At 34.5% G+C, this 18,769-nt stretch overlaps 1 protein-coding gene across 20 annotated transcripts in view; it reads left to right on the top strand.

Moving 5' to 3' along the window:
* The window catches only part of RAPGEF2 (Rap guanine nucleotide exchange factor 2), a 249,298-nt gene that overhangs the window by 210,508 nt on the left and 20,021 nt on the right, over positions 1-18,769 (top strand). For all 20 annotated transcript variants that reach the window (XM_045464234.1, XM_045464217.1, XM_045464265.1 and 17 more), the window contains 8 exons: positions 3,650-3,786; positions 4,413-4,571; positions 10,796-10,948; positions 11,234-11,398; positions 13,942-14,049; positions 14,138-14,341; positions 14,438-14,546; positions 15,016-15,262. In XM_045464234.1, the coding sequence (XP_045320190.1) occupies positions 3,650-3,786; positions 4,413-4,571; positions 10,796-10,948; positions 11,234-11,398; positions 13,942-14,049; positions 14,138-14,341; positions 14,438-14,546; positions 15,016-15,262 (1,282 nt within the window). The remainder of the gene's footprint in view (positions 1-3,649; positions 3,787-4,412; positions 4,572-10,795; positions 10,949-11,233; positions 11,399-13,941; positions 14,050-14,137; positions 14,342-14,437; positions 14,547-15,015; positions 15,263-18,769) is intronic.

Genomic DNA, 18,769 nt, shown 5'->3' with positions numbered 1-18,769 from the left:
ATATTGACATCGCTTGCGGTGTCTGTAAGCTGATTATCTGGCTTTTCTTTGTGTCACATTGACTAGAAAAAGAAGTGTTTAAAAATGTCTTTTTTCAGGGCGCCTGGGTGGCTCGGTCAGTTGAGCATCTTACTCTTGATTTCGGCTCAGGTCATGATCTCAGAGTTTGTGGGATCAGTCCGTGTGCTGTCAGCAGGGAGTCTGCTTGGGATTCTCTCTTTGCCTCTCTGTCCCTCAAAATAAACTTTAAGGAAAAAAGGTCTTTTTTCATAAACAGAAATATTCCTTTCCTAACAAAATAAAATATTATTAATTAATGTATTCTAATAGATTCTTCCAAACAACATAGAAGATAGTAGTCCTGCTTCTTCAGTCCATGGCTTCTTCTTGACGTGTTCTAGGAACTGTCTTTTACTCATTCCAGGCCCTGAACTCTTGACTAACCCTAATTGCTTGAACTCTGTATGATCCCTGTGGCATTACCAGAGTTTATGTTGAGCCCCTATAGCCAAATGCTCCTGTTTTATATTTATTTTGTGAAGATTAGTGAAAGAAATTCTTTATTGTTTTAATTGCACTAATTATCCAGTGTAATAAATACAGGTTACTACAAAACCAGCAACACTATTGTTGAATCTTTGGGAGACTTAACTCTTAGATACCATCTGGTTAAGCGTTTATTTTTAGTTTTTCAGCTGAGCCTAGAGCATTATGTACATTACTATCATCAGATCTTTTCTGTCTTCTTTATTATTTATCCATATTATATGTGATACACAAATATTTTCTATCCTGTCATATTTTTTTAAATCTTAGTCATTACTCCTGTATCACAACTTGATTTCATAACCCATTAATGGAGCAGGAATCTTCCAAAAAGCAAGAACAATGTCTATGCAAGGCACTTCAAATCATTATAGCAAGTATTAGTAAATATATTTTATACTTCATATACTCATATTCTTCAATCATATATGTGGTCGTAATTTGACTTATTGTCTATTATGTCATATTATGTTGAATTTAAAACATTTCTGACTTCTGGTCTCATATTCTTCTTAAGACCATGAATCTTCACTTGTCCAAGGAAATTTAGTATTATTGGGGGAGGATGGGGGGAGAAAGCAAAATGTGTGTTCTATAGGTAATATTTTATTACCTTATGGTGAGGGGTAGGGCAGTAATAGCTGAAGAAAACAGAGGCTTATAACTGCAGAACTAACAGTGATATACTAGCTTTTTCATTTGTGTTTTTGCTTCAGATCAAAAGGTCAGTGTGTTTGTAACACAATGATTGTTACCTCCCATATATAATAGATAATTGCAGTGGTATTAAAAATTGGTTTATTGCTGTCCCAAGGAATAACTATATTTTATTTATATGACTCAAACACACCCACTCCTTCCAGAAATAAAAGTTTCACTAAACAGAACTTATTCTATAAGTTATGTGCTTTGATTCTCTTGTTTTTAAAATGCTGGTTGTACAAAAAAAAAAAAAAATGCTGGTTGCAACAGTATATTGATTTCCTGGCACATCAGTCTGGGTCAGGTTGAAGAACACTGTCTTCTTGGACAGAGTCCCTGGGTACCACCTATCAGTGTTATTCTCCTGATTCCGAAGCCACTCTGTTATGAAAGTCTTTTACAGGGCGATGACGTAGGGTCTAATCAGAAGAGACATTACCCAGCTGGACCCGAGAAAAACACTTCATCTGACCTTCTATAAATGTAATGTTTTCACAGAATAGATCATTCTATTCTGTGTTGTTTTTGCAGTGAACAAACTACTGTATCTCCAATAACATAAATGTGTCACTAAATCCTAACAGATAGATGGAATGTACACAGGAACAGTTTCATTATGTGAGGACAAGAAAAATATAGCAGAATTTTTACTTAGAAATTTGAATGATATGAGTATGATAACAATGACAATAATAGCTGTTCTTATTTATTGAATATTTACTCTGCTAAGGACTTTATTATCTCTATTGTATTTGTCACAGCTGTCCAACAAAGGGTAGGTATTATATTGTTCTTTCATAAATGAGGGAAACATGCCTTAAGTAAATTAATCAGCTTTCCCAAAGCAATATAACTAATAAGTATTCACGTGATGTCTGACATATACCTTGTGCTCTTTTATCATTACCTATAATGTCCAGCAGGAGGTTTGGAGGCAGACGGTCCTGAATCATCACTGTCACTTCCTAATTATATGACTTTGAGCCTGTTTTCTCCCTGTGAAATGAGAAAGAAAACATGCACTTCATAGAGCCATAGTGAGGAGTAAGGAAAGAACTTAGTAATTAGTAAAGCTACCTAATAATAGAAAAAATTAAAAATAGAGACCACAGGACTAGAAAAGACTGTGAAGTCATCCATCTTGTCAACAGCTACAACTGTATCAAAGTTTAAGCTGTTTCTCCACAGCATCGCCAACAGGAAGACTGAAACTTTTCTCTGTTTTGGCCAGTCTGTGGGATAAAAAAAATAACATATCAATTTTCATTTGTATTTGTGATATAACGTTTTAAATTTTATTTATTTAAATTCAAGTTAGTTAACATACTGTGTGGTGTTGGATTCAGTAGAACCCAGTGATTTCATTACTTACGTATAACACCCAGTGCTCATCCCAACGAGTGCCCTCCTTAATGCCCATTACCCATTTAACCCCAAACCCCCCCCAGCCCCCCAGCAACCCTCAGTTTGTTCTCTGTATTTAAGAGTCTCTTATGGTTTACATCTCTCTCCATTTTTATCTTTATTTTTCTTTCCCTTCCCCTGTGTTATGTTTTGTTTCTTAAATTCCACATATTTAATGAAATCATATATTTGTCTTTCTCTGACTCATTTCACTTGGCATAATACAATTTTTAATTGATTAATTTTTATAAATTTGTCTTAATCCATAGAAAATATCCCTTGGTTTCTAAATCATGCGCTATCTTTAGATTGAAAGTGGTTATTTCTGCTGTTTGGGGTGTCTACCTGCCCAGAAGGCACTAGAATAGACCTATTGATTTTTTTTGGAGAATTCTCAGACCTCTATTTCATTTCAGTTTATCATTTCACCCTTTAATTAGCCTTAATAAGATCACAGCTGATTTTCAATAGAAATTTTCCATTTGAAGTTTATTAATTTCTTCATTCCCATTAGATTTTGAATCACAATGTATTCCAGCATTCCTAAATCAATAAGTAAATGTCACCACTTCCATAGTGACAGTTCTTCGTTTACCCGCAAGAAGTTCAGCTTTTGTACTAACAATATTTGAAGTAATTATATTTTCCAGTGGGCAGTTTTGTAGGACATTTAAAAAGAAAGAACCCTAGAGCATTATTTTTGAATGCTTGGTTTAAAAAAAAAAAAAAGGTGTAGTGGGGCACCTGGGTGGCTCAGTTGGGTGAGCATCTGACTCTTGGTTTCGACTCAGGTCATGATCTCACGGTTCGTGAGTTTGAGCCCCACATCAGGCTCTGTGCTGACAGTGTGGAGTCTGCTTGGGAATCTCTGTCTCCCTCTCTCTCTCTCATTGCCCCTCCCTTGCTCTCTCTCACTCTGTCTCTCAAATAAATAAACTAAATAGATAAATAAATAAGTAATTGCTGATTAATGTTTACAATATCTTTTGCCTTTTAGAACAACTCTTAGAATTTATGCACCAATTGCCTGCTTTTGCCAATATGACTATGTCAGTGAGACGAGAACTTTGTGCTGTTATGGTGTTTGCAGTCGTGGAAAGAGCTGGGACCATAGTGCTAAATGATGGTGAAGAGGTTAGTGAACATTTCTGTCACGAAATTTCTGTTTGAGGGTCTCTTAGTACAGCAAGTGAACAAAAAACCAATTCTTATTTTTTCCTCTTAAAAAAACAATGAGCAACAATTAGTTTGAATAATTTAAGAATTATGATACACTGATTGTTATGTCAAAATATTTCAAATCTAATCTTTTTATTTTTTATAATGTTTCATATGCTACTGATAGACATACTTTGCTATATTAACTTCTCAGATTTTTATAACTTTAAATGTTCATTGTATGCCTTTTGTCAGAACACAATGATATTCTTATTGAGGCAGTGGTGATCATTTTATATTGCTTACATATGTTTGGGGGAACAGAAGAATTCTTTTTCCTTGTGTCATTTTAGAGAAGAATGCCCAAAGTCAAATTAAAAGAGTGGAATGACATGTTCCCCTAGCTGGGCATGAGGAAATACATAGATCCATGGCTGTGCTTTGCTTTATTCCTTGTTCTTTTGATTTAGTAAACAGTTAACTTCACTTGAGTTATTCCATCTTCAAAATGAAAAATCTGCTAAATCATTTGTAGAGACCATTCTAGCATTTACAGCTGCATGACCATAATTTTCTGCTTTGTCTTCATTTTTTTGAATTAGCTGGATTCCTGGTCAGTGATTCTGAATGGTTCTGTGGAAGTAACTTATCCAGATGGAAAAGCAGAAATATTATGTATGGGAAATAGTTTTGGTGTCTCTCCTACCATGGACAAAGAATACATGAAAGGAGTAATGAGAACAAAGGTGGATGACTGCCAGGTATAAAATATCATTAAAAACGTATATGTATATTTTATGCTTAACACGTCTATACAGTTGGGGTAAGATTTTTCTGCCTATATAAATAGGTCATCTTTTAGAATTTTAAATATGATTTTAAAGTAGAATGTTATCACACCCTAGGAAATTAAAAATAAATCTTCCTTAAAGTTGTTTGGACTTGGGGCGCCTGGCTGGCTTGGTCAATAGAGAATACAACTCTTGATCTCAGGGTCATGAGTTCAGGCCCCACCCACATTTGGTATAAAGCGTACTTAAAAAAATAATAATAAAGTTGTTTGGACTCCACATAACTAGGTGTTCTGTAAATATGTTTTATTTAAAAAAGTGTTCTGTAAATATGGCATTTTAAAATTTCCATTAATAATAGTTTGATAATCTGTTCATCAAAAAATATAGAAGTAAAACACCCATTATGAAAAGAAATAGATTAATAAAGATGATGTGATATAGTTATACAGTGTTTTTATTTAAATACATACAAGATAAGGAATTGATTTAAAAGTCATGAAAATCGGGAACGGCTGGGTGGCTCAGTTGGTTAAGCATCCAACTTCAGCTCAAGTCATGATCTTGTGGCTCGTGAGTTCGTGCCCCGCATTGGGCCCTGAGCTGACAGCTCAGAACCTGAAGACTGCTTTGGATTCTGTGTCTCCCTCTCTCTCTGCCCCTCCCTCGCTCACACCCTCTCTCACTCTCTCTCAAAAATAAATAAACATTAAAAAAATTAAAAACAATAAAAGTCCTGAAAATCATAGTATGAATCAGTAGAAGGACTTCTTGGTAAAAAAGTAATTACTGATTAAAAGAAAATACATGATAGCAAAAGAAAAATGTTAGTGTTGATATTGTGTTAATAATCATTATTTAAAAGCATTTATGTGCGCCTGGGTGGCTCATTTGGTTGGGCGTCCAACTTTGGCTCAGGTCAAGATCTTGCGGTTTGTGGGTTCGAGCCCCACATTGGGCTCTGTGCTGACAGCTCAGAGCCTGGAGCCTGCTTTGGATTCTGTGCCTCCCTCTCTCTCTGCCCCTCTTCTGCTCACACTGTATCTCTTTCTCTCTCAAAAATAAACAAACATTAAACAATAAATAAATAAATAAAAACATCTAATAAAAGACTAGAGAAAATGTGGAGACCAAATGTGAAATTTAGTTAGATTGATTATAGCTGATAACCTCTGTATTATTGAGAAATAAATTTAAGATACTTGTGTTATCAAGTGTATAAAATTTATGTCTTCTCTTCTGAAAAAAAGTCTTTGAAAGATAAAATGTTTTAATGTAAATAAACCAAAAGATTTGACTTAGACCAATTAATGGTAAGTGCCCACTGTATTTAATGGTCTGTAGTCTGAAATACATCTGAATATACTTTGTTCTAAAAGAACATCATTGAATTTTTATAGTGTCTGATAAATGTAAAATAATACTCTTTTAAATTTTCATTTTAAGCACTTAACTTACTAAAAGAGAAAATGACCATGGCTATAAATAAATTTTTTTTTAATATTTATTTATTTTTGAGAGAGAGAGAGAGACAGAGCACAAGTGGGGGAAGGGGCAAAGAGGGAGGGAGACACAGAATCTGAAGCAGGCTCCAGGCTCTGAGCTGTCAGCACAGAGCCCAACACAGGGCTTGACCTCATGAGCTGGGAGATCATGACCTGAGCCAAAGTCAGACGCTTAACCGACTAAGCCACCCAGGCACCCCTACAAATACAATTATCTTACCTAGAGAATAATGTTGCCAAAAGTAATGTTGCCAAATAATTCCTTCAGTAAGCACTGTAGAGAAAAAATAAATGGTTGTGAATTCATTGTTTTGAATAGTAATGCCAGAAGAACATTCTAAATATAGTCAAGTCTCAATTATTTGGCATAATAGAAGAAAACAAAATGGTAGGTAAATCTCGGAGTCTTTATTTGACCTAGAAATGTGTTTGTAAAAGAGATTATAGATGATGTTTCAGCTTTGGAACTGTACTCCAACAAAATATAATAAAGCCATACTTGGTCCAAAACAAACTAGGAATTTGTTAAAGGTTTCCCTATCTTATTGTCTCTTATCAGTTCCTCCCTGGTACATATTGGCATTACTAGAGCATTTTAGTCAAAGTCTGTACCCTTAAAGGGCAAGTTAAAAAGTTATTTTATTTCTGAGAATTCATTGATTACATTAATACCTCTTAATTGACCAGCCCCTTTTGTTAGAAATTTGTAATCATGGAACTAAAATGATATTAGAGGCATAGACATATTTCAGAATAATTGCTAAAAATGCTATATGACTGAATATTACAGAGTACTTAAGTAATATCAGATGTACCAGGTAACATTAAATATTTATTTTGGAATTCTGGGAAAAGAAGAGAAAGAAGATGTCAGGGAAGAGAGTCTACTCTATTTACTAGATGAGGAATTGGTGAGAAACCTGAGAAAAGTCTCTTCTCTCCACTCCAGTCTAAGCCACTGTAAAAGGAAGATCTTAAATAAGGGGCTTCAAGAATCACTCTTGTACCTGCACTGACTCATCTGCTCAGGCCTGACATTCGTTCCCTCAGTAGAAGAACAAGGTTGGAGAATGAAGTTAGACTTAATGTAACGCTTGTGTTGGTGTAGTATTTTAGTGTATTTCTGTTAAAATGTCATATCTGTCAGTAAGTTATCTACAAATGTTAGATCATCCTCTTGTTAGGGGAAGTAAAGGAAACAATGAGAATCATATTTTCATTCATCCATAAGATGGCCTCCATAAGTTTATATCATTCTACTGAGCACCTTGTAGGCATTTAACAGTTATTAAATGAGATGAACAAAAATGCTGTTCTCCTTACCAAGAAGAGGCAACTTCGCCTAGGACTGGCCTTAATTTTCTCATAGTCCAGTGGGTTCCAAAAGCAAATATTGAATAATGTGATATTTAGTTGAGCTCATAGTAAACCTGATCCACAATGAGTGGATTATATTTAACATTTATTTCTGTTTGTTTGGAACCCATGATATGCTCAAAGTTCTATTTTGCTTTGGATCCCTACTTTGTGTGTTCCTCTTTCAGTTCTCTCCTTTCATTGTTTGTGCTTGTTCCTCTGTTCGCTTTGAAAGACAAAGGCAGGGCTAGATATAGACATCCTATGGTACCAGACAATTGGTAATGGTTTTCCGTTTCCCATATGTGCCTCCTTCTTTTCTCCTTCCCACTTCTATCCCTCTTTTCCATTCCTGCTCTTCTCTCCCACTCTTCTTTTCCTTCTCCCCTCTTTCTTCACTACCGCCTGTGTCTTAGGCCTGCCAGTAACACATCAGGCATTGCTTAGCCTTACCCTACACCCTCAATGGGGAACGAACCCTGGGATCCCTGTGTGAACAATTAGGCATGAATTTCCCTTACAGACCACAAAATGCCAGTTTAAATAGCTCTAACTTCTTAAGGTAAACCTGTTAGACTCCCTTTTTCCAGAGACCATGGGAGCTAATGACACTGAATTTAAGTAGTTTTGGAGAAAGCAGTTACATGGGAAAGTTGACAATACTGTATTACGGTTAACGTTTAATTTTACTTCATCCTTTTATCGTCTATTATAATTTTTCTACTAAATATCAGTTGTGATGTCATGTGCCCAAAAAACAATCCTGCAATGTAAGCTGCCTTTGGCCTTTTGTAAGCCAAATCTTGTTTGCATTTTTATTTTATATCAGAATGCCAAGGTTTACGTTACTTTCATATGCTTACAGCTGTTTAAAAGTATAAAACCTCATCAAAATAATTATGTACATAGTTCACAATTTTTCAGCTGGCTTCATCATACCAATTAAAATTATGTCTTGCGTATGAATTTCTTATTATATCTTCAGACTTCTTAAAGCAAAAATAAATCTAATAAAAATACAGATAAATGTTTTTACCTATTATTTATTTCTTTTTAGGTATGTATGTCCATATTAGAAATTCAGTTGGGTTTTATTTTCTTTTTGGATGGTACTTCAGTTTGGTACAGAAGTGACAAAAATATCTCTCAAGGGGGTGCCTAGATGGCTCAGGGGGTTAAGCATTGGTTGGACTTTGACTCAGGTCATGTTATCATGGCTCATGGGTTCAAGCCCCCTGTTGGGCTCTGTGCTGACATATCAAAGCCTGGAGCCTGCTTCAGATTCTGTGTCTCCCTCTCTTGCTGCCCTTCTCCTGCTCACTACTCTGTCTCTCTCTCTCTCTCTCTCTCTCTCTCTCTCTCTTTCTCTCTCTCACAAAAACAGACAAAAAAAAAAAAAAAACATTAAAAAAAAGTCTAGGCTGTAAGAATTCCAAATCAAACTTATTCTAATTTCCTTAAACCTTCAGTCAAGATTAATTTTAGTACATTTCTCTTCTAAAATCATTTTCTTTCTTTTTTAATGTTTATTATTTATTTTTGAGAGAGAGAGCACAAGTCGGGGAGGGGCAGAGTGAGAGGGAGACAGAATCTGAAGCAGGCTCCAGGCTCCGAGCTGTCAGCACACAGCCTGACTTCGGGCTTGAACCAATGAACCGTGTGACCATGACCTGAGCCCAAGTTGGACACTTAACTGACTGAGCCACCCAGGTGCCCCTAAGAGCATTTTCTTTTCTCTATCTACTTACTCCTTTTAACTTATGGAATGTATTTCTTTTTTAGGAGATAAATGAGAAAATGATATAATTGTGTTCTCTAAAACAGAGTGTAAGAAAGATCACCTAAAATTATTTGGAGACAGAGCAATTTTGGTGCCCTGTAAAAAGAAAAAAAATAAACTATTTTTGAGACAAGGAACTAAGGACCACAGATTTCAAAACGTGTATACACCTGTGGTCAGTGTTATAGAAATGGATTGTGTTTTTAAATTAAAAAAAATTTTTTTAACTATATGTAATTACAAGAAAATCCTATGTCTTTTGAATTTTAACTTTATGATTCCAATAGAAAAATTAATGAGATTTTATCAACCAGCTCTGGAAGAAACAATATTGTAATAAGCTATTGCTCAGGTATGAAGCGCTGCTATTCTTTTAAAAAACTTTACTGATTGTATGGAAAGTATGGAAAATATAGAAAATTTATTAAATAAAATGAGTCACTTGTAATTTGCATTATTCAGAAATAATAATTATTAACATACTGCTCTATTTTATTCCCAGATTTTGATGTGCATGAAAAAAATTTTTTTTAATTAGCAAGCATGTAATTATGAAACATTGGGCAAATCAGCATGCTGTTGGTACAGCTGTTTCTTTGTTTGTACAACGGGGACAATAGTAGGACCTTCTTTATGGGATGACCAGGAAGGTGAATGGAGAGTTCCTATAAGGCCACCACAAAATGATGATGATGGTGTCATATTCATGATAATTATTACATTTGGTTTTCCATCTTTAAAAAAAAAATAGACTATCATGAGCATTAAGTCAAAACTGTAAATACTCTAACTTGTGTCTCCTCCTCACTTGACTTCTGGTTAATTTGTGTAATAAGTGCTTTAATTCATTTTTCACTTTCTTTTTAAATTACTAAGAAATGTAATTTAGTGGTTTGCCCTAAGCCCTAATATTTTTTATATTTGGGGTCACAGAGGAGTAATGGCTTGCCATGCATATTATTTTTAACTTTTTGTTTAAGAGCAAGGATTGCCCTTAATACTAGTTACAAGGAATATGACTTGAGTTTAACAAGGAGGTGGCTTGTTTTGTGGACCTTTTTTGAACGAACTTTCTAAACTGATTTCTTATCAATATAATTAGCAAATGTACAATATCTATTCCATGGGTATCTTTGAATTTTGATCTTTTTTTTCATTTTTATTTTAAAATTGTTGCTTTTCAAATCTTTTCTAACTTGTAAAGCCTACTAAGTGGTAATTATGTTTTTATATTTATCCTCCTAAGATCCCACCTTCAAAGAAGAGGCATGAAAAAGGACTCTTTTAATTTTATCTTCTGATTTTTAAAATGGTTAGGATTTTTAATATAAACTACATATAAATATGATAAAAATGAAACTTGATTTGACCAAAGAAGAAATACATTAAAAAGTAGAGAAGTCAGATTAAGGTTCATTACTGCATTCATTTAGAGAGTATGGGAAAGACATGGAAAAATGTCAGTGTTAAATAATTAAAACACTGAATTATTAGTACTGCTAGATCTCTTGCAAGCACTTTATCATTAACATGTGACTTACATTTTGTTCCAGTTTGTCTGCATAGCCCAGCAAGATTACTGCCGTATTCTCAACCAAGTAGAAAAGAACATGCAAAAAGTTGAGGAGGAAGGAGAAATTGTTATGGTAAAAGAACACCGAGAACTTGATAGGACCGGAACAAGAAAGGGACACATCGTCATTAAGGTAAGATAAACTTGCCTCCATCTTGTGGGAAGGATTTTTTTTTTTTTTTTTTTTTTTGGTAGTATCCATTAGTTATGAGAACTTAAGATCCCTCCCCCCATTTTTACGTATGATTTCTCTTAAAAGTTACCAGCTGTTAAAAAGATCTTTATACTTCCTGATGAACAGCAGTTTGATAAATTATTATATATATTACTACCCAGTTCATCTTATGTTGAAAACGTGGAATTATGGTACCATATAGATATTATTTGTATGAGATAGTGATTAAGCCTTTTGTTACAGGGCACCTCAGAAAGATTAACGATGCATTTGGTGGAAGAGCATTCAGTGGTGGATCCAACATTCATAGAAGACTTCCTGTTGACCTACAGGACTTTTCTTTCTAGCCCAATGGAAGTGGGCAAAAAGTTATTGGAGTGGTTTAATGACCCGAGCCTCAGGGATAAGGTTGGAAAATATATTGTAGTTTGGCTTTTAAATGTGAAATGTTCAGATATAACCTTAAAGATAGTTTAATATATATGTTTGTCACACCAGTTATGTTCAAATTAGTTTTTAATGTTTATTTTGAGAGGGAGAGATTGAGAGAGTATGCATGAGGGAGGGGGGCAGGGAGAGAGAGAGACAGAGACAGAGAGACAGACCCAACCAGGCTCCATGCTCAGCGCAGAGCCCGACCTGGGGCTTCATCTCACGACTGTGAGATCATAACCTGAGCCAATATCAAAAGTCAGACACTTAACCGACGGAGCCACCCAGGCACCCCTCAAGTTATTCTTAATGGAAAAAGAGAATGCTCTGTTTAAGCAAAAAAAAAAAAAAAAAAGTGAGACACCTGAGTTCCACTGGAATCCGCATCCTCTGTTGGGCAAATGGTCAGTGTATTCCAGATGAAAGTTACAATTTTTAAATTGGTACCAGAGCAGCATTTTAGTGTACGTGTTGCTGGTCTGTAGGCCCCAGTAATATAATTCTAAACAGACTTCTTTAGCGGCTCTTGAGAGCTCTTTCAAGGCCAGATTGGATGATAAACTACATACCCTTTTGAGGTGTAAGAGTTAATCATAGCCTATACTCATTTCTCCTTTCCCCATGTGACAGTCTGATTTACATAAGGCAGACGTGGGAAGGCAGGTAGGAAAATCCAGAACAGTAGACCAACAGTGAAAAGCCCCCAAGCTCTACTGCTGGTCCTGCCCCTAGCTAGCTCTGTGGTCTTAGAGAAATCATTTGGACAGCAATGCTTTTCATTTCATGTTCTGAGAGTCACAAGCCTAGGCTTGTTCAGCCAGGCTCTCCAGCCATCAAAACTTGGTTTGAGTATTGCCTTTGCCATGTACCTTAGGTGTCATCTGACCCTCCTGCCAGTCATTTATTGACTTGTAAAATGAATAATCAACATCTTTTAGGGGTTATTGTGAACATGAATAATAGAAGTGAAGTTCTTTATGTAGTACCTGGCTCAGTACACTTAATATGTATTAAAATACATCATACGTTTTAAAAATTGTTTGTTGGTGGTGGAAGTTGGTAATATTCAATTTATGATTTATGAATCTGCTTTCTTTTCTTTTAATGTTTATTTTTGAGAGCAAGTGAGCAAGCAGGGGAGGGGCAAAGAGAGGGAGACAGGATTTGAAGTGGGCTTTGCACTGACAGCAGAGAGCCCAACGTGGGGCTCAAACTCACGAACTGTGAGATCATGACCTGAGCCGAAGTCAGATCCTTAACCAACTGAGCCACCCAGATGCCCCTGAATCTTAGTTTTCTAACCTGTAATAGGCTACTAAGACTTCTAACTTGGCTTCTCAGCTGCAGAATTTTATTAAAAGGTTGGTGTTAGATATGGTTTCAAGGGAGAAGTGATCAGGGTTTCCAAAATTTGAAAAATGGACAATAGTGATTGTAAATGACCAAAAATTAATATAAATATCAAGGCTTGACTCCTGAGTGTATACTAACTATAAACAGTATTTAACTGTAGTTAAAAATAAACTATATACCATCACCTTTGTTTCTCTACTGCTGGAATTATGTGCTTAATTTTCTCACTTTGATTAAAAGGGGAGATGGTTTGATTAGAGGTTAAGATGTTTGAAAAAAAAAATCTCTGGAAAATGTATGTTATTTAAAATTTAGAAAATAAAACTCATAAATAAAACAAGTACTTTTATAAAGTTTCAGTTATACTCCATTTAGTAAGATTTTGTTGAGAATTCACTTTATGCTAAGACTTGTAATAAGTCTTAAGGATGTCCTGAGAACATAACAGATAAAGTTTGTGCACATGGAACTTATAGTCTAATGAATGTCACAATCCTCTTGCTGGGTACATCACAAATAGTCTGTAACTGTGTGTGCATGCGTGTGTGTGTGTGTGTGTGTTGGTCTGTATAAAGGAGGTGTAGGGCTCTGTGAAAACACATGTGCAGTTTAAGCAAAGTCTACTCATTTTTCCTGAAGAATTGGCAGTGTTAAAAGCCTCCTGAATCTTAATGTTAGCAAGTAAGATGTAATCCCCAATAACTTCCAGCTAGCTCCTTCCTTTTTATAACTTTTTCCCTTATAGATCTTTCTAGGCTTAATATTATTCATTCCTTTTGTCTCTTCTGCCCTCTACTGTTATTTTTTAGTTTCTGTCTTCTTTTGTCTTATATTAATTTATTTTGGTTTTATTATATCTTTGTTTTTATTATGACCTGTTTCAAATATATTTTGAGAGTAAACAAGATAGAAGAAGTTAATTACTATCTTTCACAGATTCAAAATCCTTCTTAGCAAAACAACAAAAAGTCTATACTCATAATATAAATATACATAATTTCAGAAGGTCATTTTCTTATGAATAAAATCCTTGCTGTGAGGGTTTTTGTTGTTTATTTTGTCCATTGTTATTAAGTAAATTGTTCAGTATCTTTTTTGAAATGACTTTAATTGCAGATTTTTAGCACTAAAAAGAAGAAAACCTGCTAAAACCATTGATTTTTCAGGTTACACGGGTAGTATTATTGTGGGTGAATAATCACTTCAATGACTTTGAAGGAGATCCTGCGATGACTCGATTTCTAGAAGAATTTGAAAATAACCTGGAAAGAGAGGTAATATTTTTGATGAAAAAAAAGTCATCAATTTTAAGTTCATTTAACTCAGCCTATTTTTGAAACCACTCTTTCTGAACTTTTATAGAAAATGGGCGGACATCTAAGGCTGTTAAATATTGCATGTGCGGCTAAAGCAAAAAGAAGATTGATGACATTAACAAAACCATCCCGAGAAGCTCCTTTGCCTTTTATCTTACTTGGTGGCTCAGAGAAGGGATTTGGAATCTTTGTTGACAGTGTAGATTCAGGTAGCAAAGCAACCGAAGCAGGCTTGAAACGAGGGGATCAGGTATATTTCTAAATCCAAACTGAAGAGTGATTATTGGTGCCTTTTTTCTTCAATCAGTTGGGATACTGAAATGAATTTCATAATTTTATTTTTTAGATATTAGAAGTAAATGGGCAAAACTTTGAAAATATTCAGCTGTCAAAAGCCATGGAAATTCTCAGAAATAACACACATTTATCAATCACTGTGAAAACCAATTTATTTGGTAAGTATTTTTGCATACTTTAATCTGTCTACTTTTGGTCTTTTTTTTTCCCCACATTTATGTCTTAATCATGAAAAAAGTCATTTTTATAAGTAATATTTCAAGTGTAAGAATCAAAATATTTACAGTAAAATGCATAGATACAGATAATTATGTAAGCATGTGTGTAGATCTAAAAATCTAACTTGAGGACCATAAAGATTATTTTTATTGATAAATGTTTAAATACCTATTATTTTTAAATACCTAAAGATTTAAAGAGCGTATTTAACTTAGTGTGAATGGAAGTGACAGAGCAACACAACAAAGAAGATTCTTGTGGTCATTCATTGGAGTAGTATTTTTCCATGGGATTACAGTTTTGATAGTTGAAGTATACACTTGTCACCTGTTCCTGAGTCCTACAATTTCCTTTGAATTGTTTGGATTTATTATAATGGGTGTTTTATGGTGTTTATTTCCATTTTAGTATTTAAAGAACTGCTAACAAGATTGTCAGAAGAGAAAAGAAATGGTGCCCCTCACCTTCCTAAAATTGGAGACATCAAAAAGGCCAGTCGCTACTCCATTCCAGATCTTGCTGTAGATGTAGAACAGGTGATAGGACTTGAAAAAGTAAATAAAAAAAGTAAAGCTAACACTGTTGGAGGAAGAAACAAGCTAAAAAAGATACTTGACAAGACTCGGATCAGTATCTTGCCACAGAAACCATATAAGTAAGTGTATGAATTTTCTGTGTGTTATTTTATTGTGTTAAAATGATATGCAAAGGTAGTGATATAATTGATGTTTATGCATGTTCTCAGGTTTTATGGCTGACCTGTCTTAGAAGCAATATTAGTAATGATTTTAATCTCATATGTTTGCCACTTACTTGCCCAACCCAAGCTTTATTAGAGATAGTTTAGCATCTCCTCTTTTTTTTTGTTTTTTTTTTTAATCATTTGTACTTAAAAAAAAAAATAAGCATGTGTGTTTGCTCATGTTTCACCCATGGTTTGGAGTTGTTTTTGCTACATTTCTTTGTTTCTGGATATCTTGTCTACCATCACTGTCTGCCCTTTGTCAACCAAATCATTGCTTCTTTTGGTTGCTACTATTCATCCTTGCCATTTTCTTTTTTCCTCTCTGTTTTCATTTATTTAACTGTTTCCAAGATATCACCAACCAAGCACAGAACTCCTTTCCTTCCTTCCAGTTGCCTGGACAGTCAGAATGTCAGGTATATTGTTGAATCTCTTCTTGGCTGCTTATTTATTCCAGGAGCTCAGACTAGACAAAGTTATAGGTGTCACACTTTTTTAGTCTTGTTTGCCTGTTTGCTTGGTTATTTCTTCATTTTAGCTCCTTCTTAGTCTAGAGATCTTTTATAAAATTCAATTACCATTAGCCAAAGTTGTTTTTTTTTTTAAATGTTAAATAACATTGATGTACCAAATGCATTTGTTACATATTCCTTAAGCTACAATGATAGGTAAGTTGCAAAACATGTAGGTATTTTCTTTCTTTGATAATTGAATGGCTCTTCTAGAGGAACAGTAGATATTCAGAACTACATCAAACATTTCTTAAATTCCATTTCAGATAAAAATTTTTATCTGCAGATTGGAGAGATATGGTCCAAATATAGTATTGATGGGAGAGTCAAACTTGTGTTGTCCCCACTGAATATAATAACTGGTGGTTTTGTATCAGTTTAAAAAGACTTCTACAATAGAGTCCTAAGGATAAACAATGAGTATGATGATTTATTTATAGACTTGAGAGCATGTTTATATTGAGTAATTTTTAAATAAATGATGGATTAGGCCTGTTAGCATTACAGAAAATAGAAATTGATTTTTAAAATGACCATTCTTGATAAAAATTTTAATGTAAAATGGGCAAAAAGAATTACTTAAATGTAGAATTATTAGCAGCACAATAACAACAACACAATCTGACAGTCATATTGGACCATGAACCTTAAAAAAAAGTCAAATAAAAGTCAGCATGACCCTGGCAAGTATTAATAGAAATGTGACATGGAAGAACTGGGATATAAGCCATCCACACTACAAGACATTGGCAAGGAACACAGTATGAGAATATTATGTATAATTTTGTTTTATATGTATTTAAAAAGATATTCAAAAACTAGAGAAGGGAAAAGAAGATAATAAGATGTGTTGATTTTTAAACACTGAGGAAACATCTTAATTTGTATTTAAGAAAATGTAAGCTGGTGTCTGACTCTTGGTTTTGGCTCAGGTCATGAGCTCACAGTTTTGTGAATTCAAGCCCCAAGTCGAGCTAGAGTGAAGCCTGCTTGGGATTCTCTCTCTCTTCCTCTGTCTCTGCCCCTCTCCCACTTGGCACTGTCTCTGTCTCTCTTGAAATAAGTAAACCTAAAAGGAAATGTATGTCTCATTTTAAGTATTTTATTGTAAAAATTATTTGAAATAATTCATGAATATAATGCAACTGAAATGAAAAAATTATATTTAAAAGCAGGCTTGGGGCACCTGGGTGGCTCAGTTGGTTAAGTGTCTGACTTCGGCTCAGGTCATGATCTCGCAGTTCACAAGTTCAAGCCCTGCGTCAGGCTCTGGGCTGACAGCTCCGAGCCTGGAGCCTGCTTCAGATTCTGTATCTCCCTCTCTCTCTGCCCCTCCCCCCACTTGTGCTGTGTCTCTTTCTCCCTCTTTCTCAAAAATAAACATTAATTTTTTTTTTTAAAGTAGGCTCAGTAAAGTGTAGGATCTATTATATGGTGTGATAGACTTAATACTAGTTACTACTTAAATTTTGCTCTCCTAGAAATCAAAGATTTTTACAAAGTTTTTTTTTTTTTTTTAACAAGGCCATTAAACTAGCCAGTCAGGCAGATTTTCTAGATATGCCGTGTCCCTCCCTCCCCACCCCTAACACTGTCAGTATTACAGAAGTTATGATGCTGGGTGGTGGCAAACTGGCAAGGATAGGTATGGGAGAGGGATGTGAATAGGGTGAGAAGAAAAGGGTGAGGCAAGAGGATTATAGGAGTCAGATCTGGTTGTCAGGTAAGTAGAGAAAGAGTGATGAATACTGAGAAAAGAGAGAATAAGTCAATAGACTATAAAATCAACAAAGGCTAAAAAACAGTTTCAGTAACCATGAGAAGAGTTGGAGAGGTCGAACAATAGATAGGCTCAGAGAGGGACTTTTCTGAATTAAGTCTTAACTATAAAGTAGTTCCAATCCAAGAGAGTATCCTCATGTCTGTGGATAACAGATATATAGGCAAGAATTATTAGATATTCATTTTAGGTGTTAAAATGTTGCTGAGAAACATTTCTTAAGAAGGCAGCTCTAGTGTTTTTAGCCATTTGTGGCCACTGTGACCCAGTTGGCTCTATATCTTTGGCCCGAGCCCATAATAGTTGTCTTATGTCATGGATTATAATCTGATACTTTTGGCAGTAAAGATGGTTTTATGTGGTTGAGAAATGAAATTCTACTAATGTGAAAGTTTTAATGTTTCACAGAACATTAATATTTCTCATCTTTATGTGCATGCCTATATGTGTTTAAATGGAAATTGGATTTTGTCACGGACTTACCTATGAATTTGGAAGAATTTACACTAAAATCGTCTTTGATTTTTGGCGACTTTAAAAGAAATATCTTATCCTTGTTTCTTTAACTTTATAATTTCCATCCCCCCCACAAAATAAAGAATGCTATTATATATATTTTTTTAATTATCATAGCCATTAAAGATAGTAGGTATTATGATCAGGCTCTAATGTCTGAGAACCTAACTGATGCTAAATGTCTTAATTTTATTTATGGCACCTTGGACACCCAACCAAAGAGTTTTCTTTCTCTTCATTTCTAATTTCTAGAAATTAGAACTATAACCATTTGCCGATGATCTAGTTGTTTTGTATGTGCATGTTTATTATTTTAATTTTAAAGTCTTTTTTGGAAATAGTGTGCCCTTCAAATCTAGAAATTTTTAAATGTTATTAAATCATGTTTTTAAGAATTGTCCACAGTAACACGTTTTATAAAGGTAAATGAGTTTGTAGCTATCAGTAATAAGGAGTATTTCTCTGGGAATTTAAATGTCTAACTAGAAATTTTGAGTAGAGAACTAAAAATAAAAAATGAGTCATTAATTTCCTTTGCCTCTTCTTTGATGCTAAGAAATATTACCATGGACCCCTGCTTTTTTATGCTTTGTATAATTAAGAAACAAT

The sequence above is a fragment of the Leopardus geoffroyi genome, chromosome B1 (genome assembly GCF_018350155.1).
Source record: "Leopardus geoffroyi isolate Oge1 chromosome B1, O.geoffroyi_Oge1_pat1.0, whole genome shotgun sequence".
NCBI classification, from domain to species: Eukaryota; Metazoa; Chordata; class Mammalia; order Carnivora; family Felidae; genus Leopardus; species Leopardus geoffroyi.
This window is presented reverse-complemented; position numbering and strand designations above follow the sequence as displayed.